At 47.5% G+C, this 14,860-nt stretch overlaps 1 protein-coding gene across 1 annotated transcript; it reads left to right on the top strand.

Moving 5' to 3' along the window:
• The first annotated feature begins 8,669 nt into the window (after positions 1–8,669).
• Positions 8,670–14,545, top strand: LOC111077440 (amyloid protein-binding protein 2). The gene is made up of 8 exons (XM_022371716.2): positions 8,670–8,810; positions 9,232–9,587; positions 10,789–11,483; positions 11,553–11,777; positions 11,871–11,972; positions 12,052–12,728; positions 12,802–12,959; positions 13,039–14,545. Exons 2-8 carry the CDS (start codon positions 9,396–9,398, stop codon positions 13,153–13,155), a joined length of 2,166 nt encoding a protein of 721 aa, XP_022227408.2. The 5' UTR covers positions 8,670–8,810; positions 9,232–9,395; the 3' UTR covers positions 13,156–14,545.
• Positions 14,546–14,860: the final 315 nt, after the last annotated feature.

Below are 14,860 nucleotides of genomic sequence, written 5' to 3'. Positions count from 1 at the left end.
CTCTGAGCTTTTTGGCAGACTTTGCCCGTCCCCGGGCCAAACGTCCGCTTCTTGGTCTTGAACCGAGGCCCACGGGCACTTGTCGATGGCTGTTCCTCTGTCTGGGTGCCGCATGGCACCTGTGGGGGAATTGGCAGCGAGGATATGGCTGTCAACAGTAGCTTCTCCACCATCGGCGTCCATTCATTCAGTGCCGCTCTGAGCTTTTTGGCAGACTTTGCCCGTCCCCCGCCAAACGTCCGCTTCTTGGTCTTGAACCGAGGCCCACGGGCACTTGTCGATGGCTGTTCCTCTGTCTGGGTGCCGCATGGCACCTGTGGGGGAATTGGCAGCGAGGATATGACTGTCAACAGTAGCTTCTCCACCATCGGCGTCCATTCATTCAGTGCCGCTCTGAGCTTTTTGGCAGACTTTGCCCGTCCCCCGGCCAAACGTCCGCTTCTTGGTCTTGAACCGAGGCCCACGGGCACTTGTCGATGGCTGTTCCTCTGTCTGGGTGCCGCATGGCACCTGTGGGGGAATTGGCAGCGAGGATATGGCTGTCAACAGTAGCTTCTCCACCATCGGCGTCCATTCATTCAGTGCCGCTCTGAGCTTTTTGGCAGACTTTGCCCGTCCCCCGGCCAAACGTCCGCTTCTTGGTCTTGAACCGAGGCCCACGGGCACTTGTCGATGGCTGTTCCTCTGTCTGGGTGCCGCATGGCACCTGTGGGGGAATTGGCAGCGAGGATATGGCTGTCAACAGTAGCTTCTCCACCATCGGCGTCCATTCATTCAGTGCCGCTCTGAGCTTTTTGGCAGACTTTGCCCGTCCCCGGGCCAAACGTCCGCTTCTTGGTCTTGAACCGAGGCCCACGGGCACTTGTCGATGGCTGTTCCTCTGTCTGGGTGCCGCATGGCACCTGTGGGGGAATTGGCAGCGAGGATATGGCTGTCAACAGTAGCTTCTCCACCATCGGCGTCCATTCATTCAGTGCCGCTCTGAGCTTTTTGGCAGACTTTGCCGGTCCCCGGGCCAAACGTCCGCTTCTTGGTCTTGAACCGAGGCCCACGGGCACTTGTCGATGGCTGTTCCTCTGTCTGGGTGCCGCATGGCACCTGTGGGGAATTGGCAGCGAGGATATGGCTGTCAACAGTAGCTTCTCCACCATCGGCGTCCATTCATTCAGTGCCGCTCTGAGCTTTTTGGCAGACTTTGCCCGTCCCCCGGCCAAACGTCCGCTTCTTGGTCTTGAACCGAGGCCCACGGGCACTTGTCGATGGCTGTTCCTCTGTCTGGGTGCCGCATGTGCCATGCCATATCCTTCCCCCTGTGGGGGAATTGGCAGCGAGGATATGGCTGTCAACAGTAGCTTCTCCACCATCGGCGTCCATTCATTCAGTGCCGCTCTGAGCTTTTTGGCAGACTTTGCCCGTCCCCGGGCCAAACGTCCGCTTCTTGGTCTTGAACCGAGGCCCACGGGCACTTGTCGATGGCTGTTCCTCTGTCTGGGTGCCGCATGGCACCTGTGGGGGAATTGGCAGCGAGGATATGGCTGTCAACAGTAGCTTCTCCACCATCGGCGTCCATTCATTCAGTGCCGCTCTGAGCTTTTTGGCAGACTTTGCCCGTCCCCGGCCAAACGTCCGCTTCTTGGTCTTGAACCGAGGCCCACGGGCACTTGTCGATGGCTGTTCCTCTGTCTGGGTGCCGCATGGCACCTGTGGGGGAATTGGCAGCGAGGATATGGCTGTCAACAGTAGCTTCTCCACCATCGGCGTCCATTCATTCAGTGCCGCTCTGAGCTTTTTGGCAGACTTTGCCCGTCCCCGGGCCAAACGTCCGCTTCTTGGTCTTGAACCGAGGCCCACGGGCACTTGTCGATGGCTGTTCCTCTGTCTGGGTGCCGCATGGCACCTGTGGGGGAATTGGCAGCGAGGATATGGCTGTCAACAGTAGCTTCTCCACCATCGGCGTCCATTCATTCAGTGCCGCTCTGAGCTTTTTGGCAGACTTTGCCCGTCCCCGGGCCAAACGTCCGCTTCTTGGTCTTGAACCGAGGCCCACGGGCTGTCGATGCCTGTCCCTCTGTCTGGGTGCCGCATGGCACCTGTGGGGGAATGGGCAGCGAGGATATGGCTGTCAACAGAAGCTTTTCCACCATCGGCGTCCATTCATTCAGTGCCGCTCTGACCTTTCTGGAAGACTTTGCCCGTCCCCGGCCAAACGTGTCGTCCCAGGCCCACGGGCTGTCGATGCCTGTCCCTCTGTCTGGGTGCCGCATGGCACCTGTGGGGGAATTGGCAGCGAGGATATGGCTGTCAACAGTAGCTTCTCCACCATCGGCGTCCATTCATTCAGTGCCGCTCTGAGCTTTTTGGCAGACTTTGCCCGTCCCCGGGCCAAACGTCCGCTTCTTGGTCTTGAACCGAGGCCCACGGGCACTTGTCGATGGCTGTTCCTCTGTCTGGGTGCCGCATGGCACCTGTGGGGGAATTGGCAGCGAGGATATGGCTGTCAACAGTAGCTTCTCCACCATCGGCGTCCATTCATTCAGTGCCGCTCTGAGCTTTTTGGCAGACTTTGCCCGTCCCCCGGCCAAACGTCCGCTTCTTGGTCTTGAACCGAGGCCCACGGGCACTTGTCGATGGCTGTTCCTCTGTCTGGGTGCCGCATGGCACCTGTGGGGGAATTGGCAGCGAGGATATGGCTGTCAACAGTAGCTTCTCCACCATCGGCGTCCATTCATTCAGTGCCGCTCTGAGCTTTTTGGCAGACTTTGCCCGTCCCCCCAAACGTCCGCTTCTTGGTCTTGAACCGAGGCCCACGGGCACTTGTCGATGGCTGTTCCTCTGTCTGGGTGCCGCATGGCACCTGTGGGGGAATTGGCAGCGAGGATATGGCTGTCAACAGTAGCTTCTCCACCATCGGCGTCCATTCATTCAGTGCCGCTCTGAGCTTTTTGGCAGACTTTGCCCGTCCCCGGCCAAACGTCCGCTTCTTGGTCTTGAACCGAGGCCCACGGGCACTTGTCGATGGCTGTTCCTCTGTCTGGGTGCCGCATGGCACCTGTGGGGGAATTGGCAGCGAGGATATGGCTGTCAACAGTAGCTTCTCCACCATCGGCGTCCATTCATTCAGTGCCGCTCTGAGCTTTTTGGCAGACTTTGCCCGTCCCCCGGCCAAACGTCCGCTTCTTGGTCTTGAACCGAGGCCCACGGGCACTTGTCGATGGCTGTTCCTCTGTCTGGGTGCCGCATGGCACCTGTGGGGGAATTGGCAGCGAGGATATGGCTGTCATGGCCCTTGGTCCCAGGAAAGTTCGCTCCAGCTCGCGGCAGCAGACATCTGATTTGCATTGATATGGGTGGCACGACTGTTCGTGCTTCTGTGTGGATAGGAATCGTCGCTCCGTCGGGGCACCTCGGCCTTGGCATCCGAAACCATCAGGTTCACGAAACTGTTGTGAGGTGCACAACACTCCCTGCGCGTCTTCAGTGGCGATCGGACTGCTGCCATGTCTGGAGGATGGAAATGACAAGGCAGTCTGACTTAAATTTAAAAAAAAAAAGAGCTAAAAATTTGGTTTACGCTAAGTCAAAAAAAAAAGAGCTAACAATTTGGTTTACGCTAAGTCAAATAAAAAAAAATAAAATAAAAACTACCGTACGTACAGGTCGAAAACAAGTGTGAGAATGAAATATTGCCCAGCCTCAAATCAAACGATACGAACAGAAAAGTAAATGCTAACTAGATGAAATACATTTCCAAGCAAGTAAAACACATTCAAAATCTATTGATTTTTGTCATTTTATGTTTTGGTAGAATTTTTTGTATTTTATTTCAAATTGAAAGCAGCAGAACGCCACACTTCTGACGTCGAAGTCACAGCAACTTCTGATAGATACGCCTGAAGGTAATCCATTGACTGTATTTCACGCATATGCCTCAGAAAGCAGCACAGAAAAGGTCTAAAACAGCTCATAGAGAGTGTAAAATTATCTACCTATAATACCTTTAATACATATATTCAGAACACTCCCCGCTCTGCTCTGCTCTGATCTGATGAGCGGAGGAAAACCTCTGAAAATTAAACTGCTTTTTGCTTGTTCCAGTGGAGGCTTTTATTTTATTTTTTTGGTTTATTGGATTGCATTTCATTTCTTGGCGACTTCTTGGCGGTCTTCTGGTATTTTCTTCTTGTGCTATTTTGTTTTTTTATACCCGTACTCAAAAAAGAGTTAAGGGGTATATTAGATTTGTGGTAAAAGTGGATGTGTCTAACGCAGAGAAGGAAACGTTTCCGACCCCATAAAGTATATATATTCTTGATCAGCATTAATAGCCGAGTCGATATAGCCATGTCTGTCTGTCTGTCTGTCTGTCTGTCTGTCTGTCTGTCCGTCTGTCCGTCTTGTTGAGCGCCTAGATCTCAGAGACTATAAGAGCTAGGGCAACCAAATTTGGTTTCCAGACTCATGTGATATCACACTGCTACAAGTGTATTTTAAAATTTAAAATCTGTGGCAGGCACATTTTCAAAGATACGATAAAACTAAAAACGCAGTATCGTAGAGAATGCCCATATCTACCAGATTGCCAAATCTGAATCAGATCGGATCATAATTATAGCCAGAATGAAGAAATTAATTTTCTGTTGCTTCCCCTGCCCGCCCTCCCGCAAACGATATCACAACTCATTTTCCTTCTCGCTCGCACACTCTGCCGCGTTCAGTGCGCGAGCAACCCCTAGCGGAGGAGATGTAGAATATGAATGGAACATGTACAATCTACATGTTAGATGTAGAATATACATTGTATATGTAGATGTAGATATCATATGTAGAAAAAAAATGTAAAATGTAAAATTTTTTTTTTTATAAAATTCTTAAAAATCATAAGCTCAAAAATGTATGTATATACTGACTGAGTACGGGTATAAGTAGAGTCGCGTCCCCAGAAGCGACTCACACGTTCCTTCTCGTTTTTTCTCAATTTGCATTGTTAAGAGGAAGGAAAACCAACCAATAAAAAATAGCAATCATTAACAATATATAAGCCACACATGTGTGACACAGTATTTTTAAATGTTCAACAATGTTTTTAAATATGTATTAGACGATAGCTTGTAAGATGTGTTCCCCACGGAGAAAAAATTGAAATGATGCTTCCGTGCTGAGGACTGCCGTATTTATACCTTTTTCGTTACGCACACACACACACACACGTATGCAAGCAGAATTGCTCTCAGTGCTGCCAAATTTTCATAAGAAAAAAGCTGTTTCTAGCTTGAGGAAAAAAAAAAAAACTATATTGATTTTACCAAAAATTGCTTTAAGAGGTGATATTTGACATTATTGTAACAGTATTTTTATATATCGCTGGAGAGGTAATCTGACAAAGTCTGTTTTGTTTTTTGTTTGACGCCACTTATTGCACTTGTGTGCGCTTTTGTGTATACATGGGCGCGTATATCACGTAGCTTGGCTGTGATTTTGCAACAGCTGCACTAAACTGTAAACTCGTTTGTGTCATCCATGCAAACAATTCTTAAAACATCAAGAATTTCCGCTTTCCCGGACGGAAAAAAGCTAAGTCGGCAGCCCTGATTGCTGTACACAAGCGGTCGGCTGCAGCTGCAAGAAAACGTACAGCTGCGTGATAGGAGCGAGCGAGAAAAATGTATATGCTCTGGTTTGCCGTGCTGTTCTTGCTACACGTAGCCACTAACCATACAGCATATAGATGTGCCAGTTCATACAACGAAAGGGGCGCAGCTGAGGAAGATGTGCTCTATATGTGTTCTATGCTCTGACCGGAATTCAATTACCGGCTTCGCAAATGTGCTATGAATCCATCTATATTTTCTGAGGGGGTAACAAAAGCTTCTAAATAGGAAGTATTTATGTTCCTATTTGTTTCTCAACAACATATTGTACTATCATCTGCAGATCATTTGAGTATTATGTACATATAGTTATACAAATGTTTCAGCTTTATTTTGAATTTTTTTCTATTTAATCCAGATTTATATAAATAAGAAATTTAACGACAAAATTAACAATTGGAAAAAAACATCTCAATCCAAGAAAAATGCTATATTAATGTTTCAAAGCAGCTTGGAACAACAAATTTAACATAAATTAAAGGAAATATGGCAGCGATGCCCAAAGTCAGCTTACGGCAGGGAACTCACCAATACTCCCAAACAAAAACACAAATACCAATAAGGGAACAGTGCAAACTCGAAGAAAAGACAACAACAATATCATAACAAAAATCGGGTTAACACCAATCAGAGAAGAGACAAAACCGGTTTTTGCTGGACAGATCGCATACACACAAAGATGTTTGCATGTGTTGGGATTTCGGTATGCTGGTACACAGCACAAACTGTGCACTATGGGAAGTTTGACCACTTTTTCTGGCCAAAACCAATTTTCTGAAAGTCGGAATATTAAAAAAAGTTTTAGTGCAACGCATTGACAATACTTCAATCTTTATTGTTGCATAACAGAAATCTTGATGGAGAGCGCCACAACAAAGGAATCAGCTGATAAACACAGCTGTTTCATTTTCAAATCACATGCTTCTGCAATATTAAGTTTTTTGCTAACTTTAAGTGGTCAAAAAACAAAAACTAAAAAATATTACTCAAATTTTTGAAATGAATTCCAATCAGTGTGGTTTGTATTATGTGTTTGTGAACGTCTCATGTAGAAAAAACTCGTGTTGTCCCCTCAATATAGCCAACATGTAAGTAGCCTTGTAAATGCATATTTTTGATAAAGTCTCATCTTGCAAAAGGGATTTAAAGTGAGTCCAGCAGAGTCCATCAACAAGATGTATTGTATGTTGTAGAGTATTAAGTTCTTGTTCAAATGAATGTAATTAAAAATAACACTTTTTACGATTTTGCGAGAAATTTTAATTTTTAGGACATAACCTCAATTTGGCTAAACTAAGATTTATTTAGAAAGTGGTACGAAGCAAGGGGAAAAGCCGCAAAGGAGGATGCTGTGTTGAATTTGATCAAAGCTGCCATATCAGGAGTGGATTTTGCGCAGCACAGCGATATTGCAGACCGAGCGTGTAAAAAATTTTGCTACCGCTTGACACAAATGTGGAAGAGTTCTTATGCTAATGTAAACGCAAATGTAAGTTTACTTATACATGCAGCAAGCTTGGCTGCACAATAAATAAGCAAGCAGATCTTGCCAGTATTCTGAAGCTGCTTTCGATATGCCCCGAAAAAGCTAAATACATGCGCAAAGCAATTATGGCACCGATCAAAACGCCAGAAGCTGTTTCCCCTGATGAGGCATTAGCTCTTCTTCTGGACCAAAATTTTACAAAAGAGCAATACTTTGCTATAGGATACCAGTCAAGAAAAAGGCAATTCGATATATATCCATTATACGATACGGTTGCTGACCAAAAAAAAAATTTTCCGACCTGATGATTTTTCAGTAATTGATAACAAAGCTGAAGTAGCGCTGCAGAGTCTTCTAGCCCACACAGCAACTGATTTTAAGCTACGGCTTTGATGAAAGCTCTGGGCAATCCAATTACAATTAGAAATACTCGGGAGGGCTATACTTTGGCTCCAATATATTTGCCACAACAGTCACAGTCACTGCCCTTAGATGCATCGAAAATGGTAATATGGAATAAAAGGCGTGCCACGCCCACAATTGTCCAATAAATATAACCTAATACTGTCACAAAAATGGTTGTTACTTGTTAAAGAAATACTCTAAAAAAATGAGGAAATTTAAATGAGTTTTTAAAAAAAGGGCGGTGCCACGCCCTCTATTTTTCTATTTCTAATAGATGTTGGTTAATTTAACCCGATGCAAAAAACATAAGCGAAATATTTTCCTCCATTCTTGAGTTATTAATTTTGGCCAGAAAAAGGGGTCAAATTTCCCATAGTGCTGTGTATGCATACAAGAATTGGTTTCCTATGCTGATGGCTTATTATGTAAACAATCCAATGAAAAAGAGTTCTGAAAACTAGCCAATCCTGAACAAAATTCATTGAGGAATTGGATAAAATTATTTTTTTTAGGGCTGAGAGGGCCAACTATCTAGTAATATTAAACTGAATATCAAAATTGACGAATTTCATATCACAAAATATCATGGTATGGCAGCCCGCAGAAACTACGAATTGCACGAGCCTGGCAGCGCCAAAAAACTACGTCACATTCGTTTTATGTTGTTTTTGTTTGAACCTTAATATGTAAATAATCCAATAAAAAGGACTTCTGAAAACTTGCCAATCTTGTAGAAAATGTATGTATCTATCGGATAAAATTATTTGTTTAGGGCTGAGAGTCCCAGCTAGCTAGTAATATTAAACGGAATATCAAATTCGAGGAATATCAACGTTGAATGTTTTGAAAAAAACAATCGATACTATCGTGATAGTATCGGGCTCAAAAAATTATTAAAAAACTATTGAAACCTTTTAGGAACTTGTCCATTGTAAAAATTAGATGCCACCTGTCGATTTTTTTACAAATTTGTCTTCGTATTTTATAGCAGCCAATCCAAACATATCAAAAGTGCAACGACTGTAGCTCGATACTATCATGATAGTCGCAAAACCGTCGATAGTAGAGACTAGCAGTAAAATATCGATACTATCGATAGTGCCCTCGATGGTTTGACACCTCTAATGTAGGCCCTTATCGAGTAAAAAAGGGAAAAAAGAATTCGAGTGCTACAGTGTTTTTTTACGCTTCACGGCCCGAAAAACAGCGGAGTTCCTCCAGAGTGGCCCGCAGTACACGTGAGAGAGAAACTTAGATGCATTCGAGTTTGTGTAAGTGAGCTCCAAGCCAGCCTCTGCAGGTGGCAACAAAGAGGCACACACTCCACAACTCACAGCCACCAGCAACCAGCAACAGAAGTGAAGCACCAGCAAGCAGAAGAAACGCGTCGACTGCGACGTTGGCGTTGGAGGCCGCGGCCGAAGCAGCACTGAGTTGAAAGAAAGGAAAACCAGAGAACGTCTTGAAAGAAAGTGAATTTAAGTGAACGGAGCAGCCGTAGCCCCTCAGAGAGATTGCCACACTCCGCATTGCTGGTAGACAAGAGAGTGGAGTGCTTTTCCCCCTACCACCAATTCTGTTATTGTTTTGTTTGGTGTCTGGCCCTGGGCACGTGTGTGTTGTGGGCCGTGCCCCAAAAAGAGTGTCCCTTCCCCCCAATGTGCGTGTAGTCTAACTGAATACTTGTTGCAGAGTGCACCCGAGTGCCACCCCGCCCCTGCTCCACACGCACCAGCGAGAGACGTGAGCGCAGCAGTGTCGCCGCAGCCCAGCCCCAGCTCTAACTGCTGCCCCCGAGCCCGAGCCAAGTAGCAAACGGTGCAGAGGATCATCATCATCGTCGTCGTCCCATCGCAATGGCCAACAACAATCAACTGATGAATCTCATCGCGTCGGCCCCCGCCAACAACAACAGCCCCAAGCCCCTCTACGACCTGTCCCTGCATGCATCGATCTGCAGCCTGGATGGGAACACGGTGCCAGCACTGGATCGGATTAGCCGGTTGCCGGAGCTGCCGCGCAATTTGCTTATCGATGTCTACGAAATGGTAAGTGGATAGCCAAGCCAAGCCAAGCAGCAAACGCAACGGTTGCATGCAACAAACAGGCAAACGGGCAAACGGGCAGACGACATTCAGTTTAGTTTCGATCAAACTCGTGGCTCGATCGTTATCTTTGGGCGGTGGGTTACAGCACCACACCACACCCACACCCACGCCATGCTCCTCTCCTGCTTATCTGTCCGCCCAGATTTCAGTGGGTATTTCGCCATTGGTCCCCACTGTTTTCGCATCTCTCCGATTACCAGCCGTGTGTAAATATCATTCGCATGCCTATGTGTGTGCTTGTGTGTTTGCCTTTCCGCTTTGTTGGTGGGTGGGGGGTGCGACGCCTGCTTGAGCGTCGTGACGTAGACGCTGGCCAAAAGTCGATTTGCTTTGATTTGATTTGCGCTTCATATTATTGATTGGGTAAGACGATCATAAGGGGGTACGATTGACCCTGTACCATTATCGGGCGGTGGTTCTGTAAATAACATAAACACATTAAGTACATAAAGAGTGAAGCGACCCCCACACCCACCCCCAGCCCCAAACAGCTGTGTGTAGGCACTTCACTCGGGTGGTTTCTGCTGCAAAAAAAGGTCGGCAACGATCAACTGTTTTCAACTGCGATTTCGTTTTATTTTTTGCCCTGCACTGATACACAGTGGGGGGATGATCTATAAGAATATATATGTATGTATGTAGATGCAGCTGGAGCTGGAGCTGGACTTGTTTGGTTTCCAATCCATGTACATATATATACATATTCGGGAGCTTCGTGTTCCCATCGTATCACACACACACACATACGCAGGCACACGCACATAACGAAGAGCGAAGATCTTGTCATAATAAGCTGGCAATTACAGTATAAATTATAAACAGAAGCTGCGACAAGCGGCTAAAAATAGCCACAATCAGCCAGCGAGCAGTAACCGAGGGGGGGTAGAAGGTCCCTTTGATTGTCCTGTTCTGCTTCCGATGCCTATGGATGCGGGTAGATAGATGATCATGATGATGATGCTGCTTATGAAGGGACAGACCTTGCCGCCGCACAGCTGTTGCCAAAGAGCCATTGAACTTGCTGATAATTCCCACTGGCTAAGCGAAGCGCATTTCCATTGTCCAGAGATTGTGTCTTGTGTTGTCTTGTTGTGAGATAATTTGAGCTTATTCCTTAATGCCTTTATTCCACCCACGACAGATGTCGCAGCGGGATTCCCTACAGGACACCCTGCTGGAGGAGCTCTCGCGCCTGGAGGTGTTCGCACGGCTCGTGCGCCACGCACCAGCACGCAGCAAACTGCTGAGAATTGTGGCCGCCCTGATGGCCAACAGAAAGATGCTCGCTAGCCGACTTAGCGAGGCCTATGTGGGTCGCTACAGCACAAAAAAGGAGCAGGATGGCGACGAGGATGGGGAGCAGCCAGGCGAACATCAGGGGAGAGGAGGAGGAGGTGCCGAGGGGCAAGAACAGTCGCAGGACAGTCTGGATGAGCGGGCCAAACAGCTGCTGCAGGAGTACAGCCAGCTGCCGATACCGGACGAGGATATGGCCAGCACCAGCAGCAGTGCCAGTGCCATGGCCAGGGCCAGATCCAGCCAAACGGAGTGCCCCAACCATGAGCTCGAACTCAGTGTGATTACTACTGCCATGGATCAGCCAGGATCTACAACGCCGAATGCAGATGCAGCTGCAGCTGCAGCCGATGACGACCTGGACGAACTGAACGGGGAGGAGCTGCAGGAAATTGATCTGGGTCTGCGTCTCGGTTCGTTCCTCTCCGAGGCCGGTTGGATGCAGGAGAGCATCTCAGTGCTGACGTGCCTCAACGAAAGACTAAAGCGTCTGGCGCCCCACAAGCACTGGCTGGTGATGCGCCTTGACTGCCTGCAGCGGTAAGGCATTACGAACCTCTAGTCAATCCCTAATGTATGATATATATGTGTGTGTTTGCTTCTGCGCAGCCTCCTGTATGCGGAATCGGCCCACTGTAACTTCAAGCTGGCCCAGCGCACCTACAACGAACTGATAGAGCTGAAGCGCTCAATTAGCGACCGGGTGCCCTCGGATCTGGTGGCCATGACCTACACACAGATATCGGCCATGTTCTTTGCCCGCAACGAGTACAACAACAGCCACATGTGGAGCCTGCATGCGATGCGTCGCCTCAAGCACTCGGCCACACCGCGGTGGGTTTCTTCTGCCACTCTCTCACTCTCGCTCTGACTCTTGAATATTGATTGTTATTGTTGAATCTTTCATCCATTTGTTTTTGCGCACAGCATCGCCATCGATGTGCTGAGGCAGGCGGCCAAGGCCTGTGTGGTTAAGCGAGACTTTGCCCGGGCCAATCTGTTAATCTGTCAGGCTGTGCGACGCGCTAGGTAAGCTATAGAGGCTCTCAGGCTCTCAGAATCTGTCTCTCTCTCTCTCTCTGTCTCGTGCTAATCCTGCTCATTCTAGGGAACACTTTGGCCGCAAGCATCAAAAGTACGGGGACACCCTCCTGGATTATGGCTTCTTCTTGCTTAATGTGGACTCGGTGTTCCAGTCGGTGAACGTGTACAAGGAGGCGCTGGGCGTCCGTCGCGGCATCTTTGGCAACATGAACTTCCATGTGGCCATTGCCCACGAGGATCTGTCGTATGCGTACTACGTGCACGAGTACAGCACCGGCGACTTTAGCTGTGCCCAGGACCATGTGGACAAGGCTGTGGGCATTATGAAGAAGCTGGTGCCCAGCAACCATCTAATGTTGGCCTCGGCCAAGCGTGTGAAGGCCCTGCTGCTGGAGGAGATTGCACTGGACAAGATGGCCGATGGCATGGACGAGGAGGATCTACTGCTGCAGTCCGAGGAGCTGCATAACTTTGCATTGCTGCTCTCGCTCGAGGTATTCGGCGAGGTGAACGTGCAGACGGCCAAGCACTATGGCAATCTGGGGCGGCTCTATCAGACAATGAACCGCTTCGAGGAGGCCGAACGTATGCATCAGAAGGCAATCAAGATCAAAACGGATCTGCTGGGGCCGTTCGACTACGAGGTGGGCCTCTCCATTGGCCACCTGGCCTCGCTCTACAACTACCAAATGAAAAAGTACCGCGAGGCGGAAAAGCTCTACCTGCGCAGCATCGATATAAGTAAGTATACTGGGCATATCTTCGCCCCCATTGCTTCCCCGTCCAGCTCTAAGTCACGCCTTGTCTCGTGCAGGTCTACGTCTGTTCGGGCTGTCGTATTCCGGCCTGGAGTACGACTATCTGGGGCTGTGTCATGTCTACGAGACGCTGCATGACTTTGAGAAGTATCTGCAGTACGCGCACACGCTGGAGAACTGGCAGATGCTACGCGGCCAGAACATCACCCAGAATGTAGGTTCCTTTCGATTGTCTATGATATTCGAGTGATTCGATTGGCTTCAATTGTGTGTGCGTGTGTTTTATTTTGCAGAAGTTCAGCTACCCCGCCATCGAGCAGGACTACTCCATCGATGAGGTCAAAAACAAATTCTATGACACGTGCGAGAGCAGCAGCAGCAGCAGCCCCCAGAAAACGGAGGGAAAGTGAGCCAGGGAGGGAGCATCGTCATGGAGCAGCAGCCGCACTGGAGGCGGCATCTGTTGTATGGCATAGCGATAGGGTTTATCCACCCAATGCACTGTGTGCAATGCACCCCCCTCCCCCTTGCTCTATACATACTTTTTTTTTATTGTAAATATTATGTCCTGTGTCCAGCATGGACACACGGATGCAGCAGATTGATTAGCCTTGTATTCTTTTATTTTGTTTGTCATTTCCATCGAATAAGTCCAAAACGTAGTTAAAAATATTTAGTAGGGCCCCCATACCCAGGAGTCAGAGCAGCCACGTAGCCAGCAAGCCAGCCAGTCAGCCAGCAGTAGGTAATCGTATCGTATCGTATCCACTATCCACTATTAAGAACCATCGAATACGTCCAGTTCCACGCCCCCCGTCAGTTAGCAGTCAGCAGCAGTAAGGCGGTTACCCCACACCTCTCCCCCCTGCCCTAGGCTAAGTTCCAATTGAAAGTTGAAAGTTAGGAAGCAAAAAAAGAGTATTGCTAGTTTTTGCTGATACGATATCTTGATATCTTTGATTTTCCACACATATTTTTATTCGTCTTATTTGGTTTTTGTTTATTGTGTGTGTGTGTGTGTGTGTGTGTGTGTGTGCGTGAATATTTGTTAAAAATTCACTGAAAAGCAAGCAGTTGATTATCGTTCTTAAAAAGTTCTTAATTTTGTTTTTTTGATGGTTTATAGTTAATTACACATGTGATTGAGATGATACGCAAAAAAGATAGCGATAGCTACAGCAGCTTTCCATATAGAGAAAATATTGTTTATTTTTTTAAGCGCATGCCCGGGCAACAACTGTCCTCGATTAATTAGAACGATTTTGTAGCACAATTTGAAGTTTAATTTCGAGGCTACCCCGCCAACGACCAACCGCCAATTCCCAAACCCTAACCGCCAACCGCCACCGCCAGTAAATGCTAACTAGAAGCGAGAAGAAAACAAAATGTTGTATAGACGACCGGAGAAGGAATAAGCGAAAAAAATGTATAGTTCTAAGCACAATCATTATCCACTATGATTAATATTTCATACCGATGGTAGCTGATGCGTGCACACATGTAACAAGTATTTGCAGCTAAGTAGTAGGCACACCCAGAGCCATCCTCATCCACGTATGCCCACGTGGAAAACAATGAAGTGGACGGAACCGGTGGGAGCGATAATCGTACGCCGTATGTGGTAGCGGCAAGAAGCCACCAGTGACATCTACAAACATTTATGAGTAAATTTCATACACAATTGAAACCCAATACACGTATACTTATGAACATTGCAGTTGCAAGCAATTTTTGGCATTACTTAGCAGTAGCTTAAGAGCAACGTCGTAAATCTCAAAATAAATACAAAAACCAATCAAATCGGTTACTCTCGTTTTCTTCTACCACTACTTGATGTTCATTCATATTTGTATTTGTTAAAATCTATTGAAATTTTAGAAGAACCCCCCCCCCCCCCCCCCCGAACGGGGAGGCTCAAACAGCCAATAACCCTTTGGATCGTTGTCTGTCTGGGTGCCCTTTTGTGTGTCGCTTTCTGCAGGTAAAACCGCGTTTTAATTGCTTACCCCACTGTCACTTTTCTTTGGTACGCGCGCTGTGCTTGCTTGCAGCGACATTTTAAAAGTTGTTTGGGTTTGTTTTCACTTTGGCACTTCACCGACGACAATTAATGGC

This window comes from Drosophila obscura, unplaced genomic scaffold (assembly GCF_018151105.1).
Source record: "Drosophila obscura isolate BZ-5 IFL unplaced genomic scaffold, ASM1815110v1 contig_165, whole genome shotgun sequence".
In the NCBI taxonomy this organism is placed as follows: domain Eukaryota; kingdom Metazoa; phylum Arthropoda; class Insecta; order Diptera; family Drosophilidae; genus Drosophila; species Drosophila obscura.
Note: the sequence above shows the minus strand (reverse complement) of the source record. Positions and strands in the feature narration are given on the sequence as shown.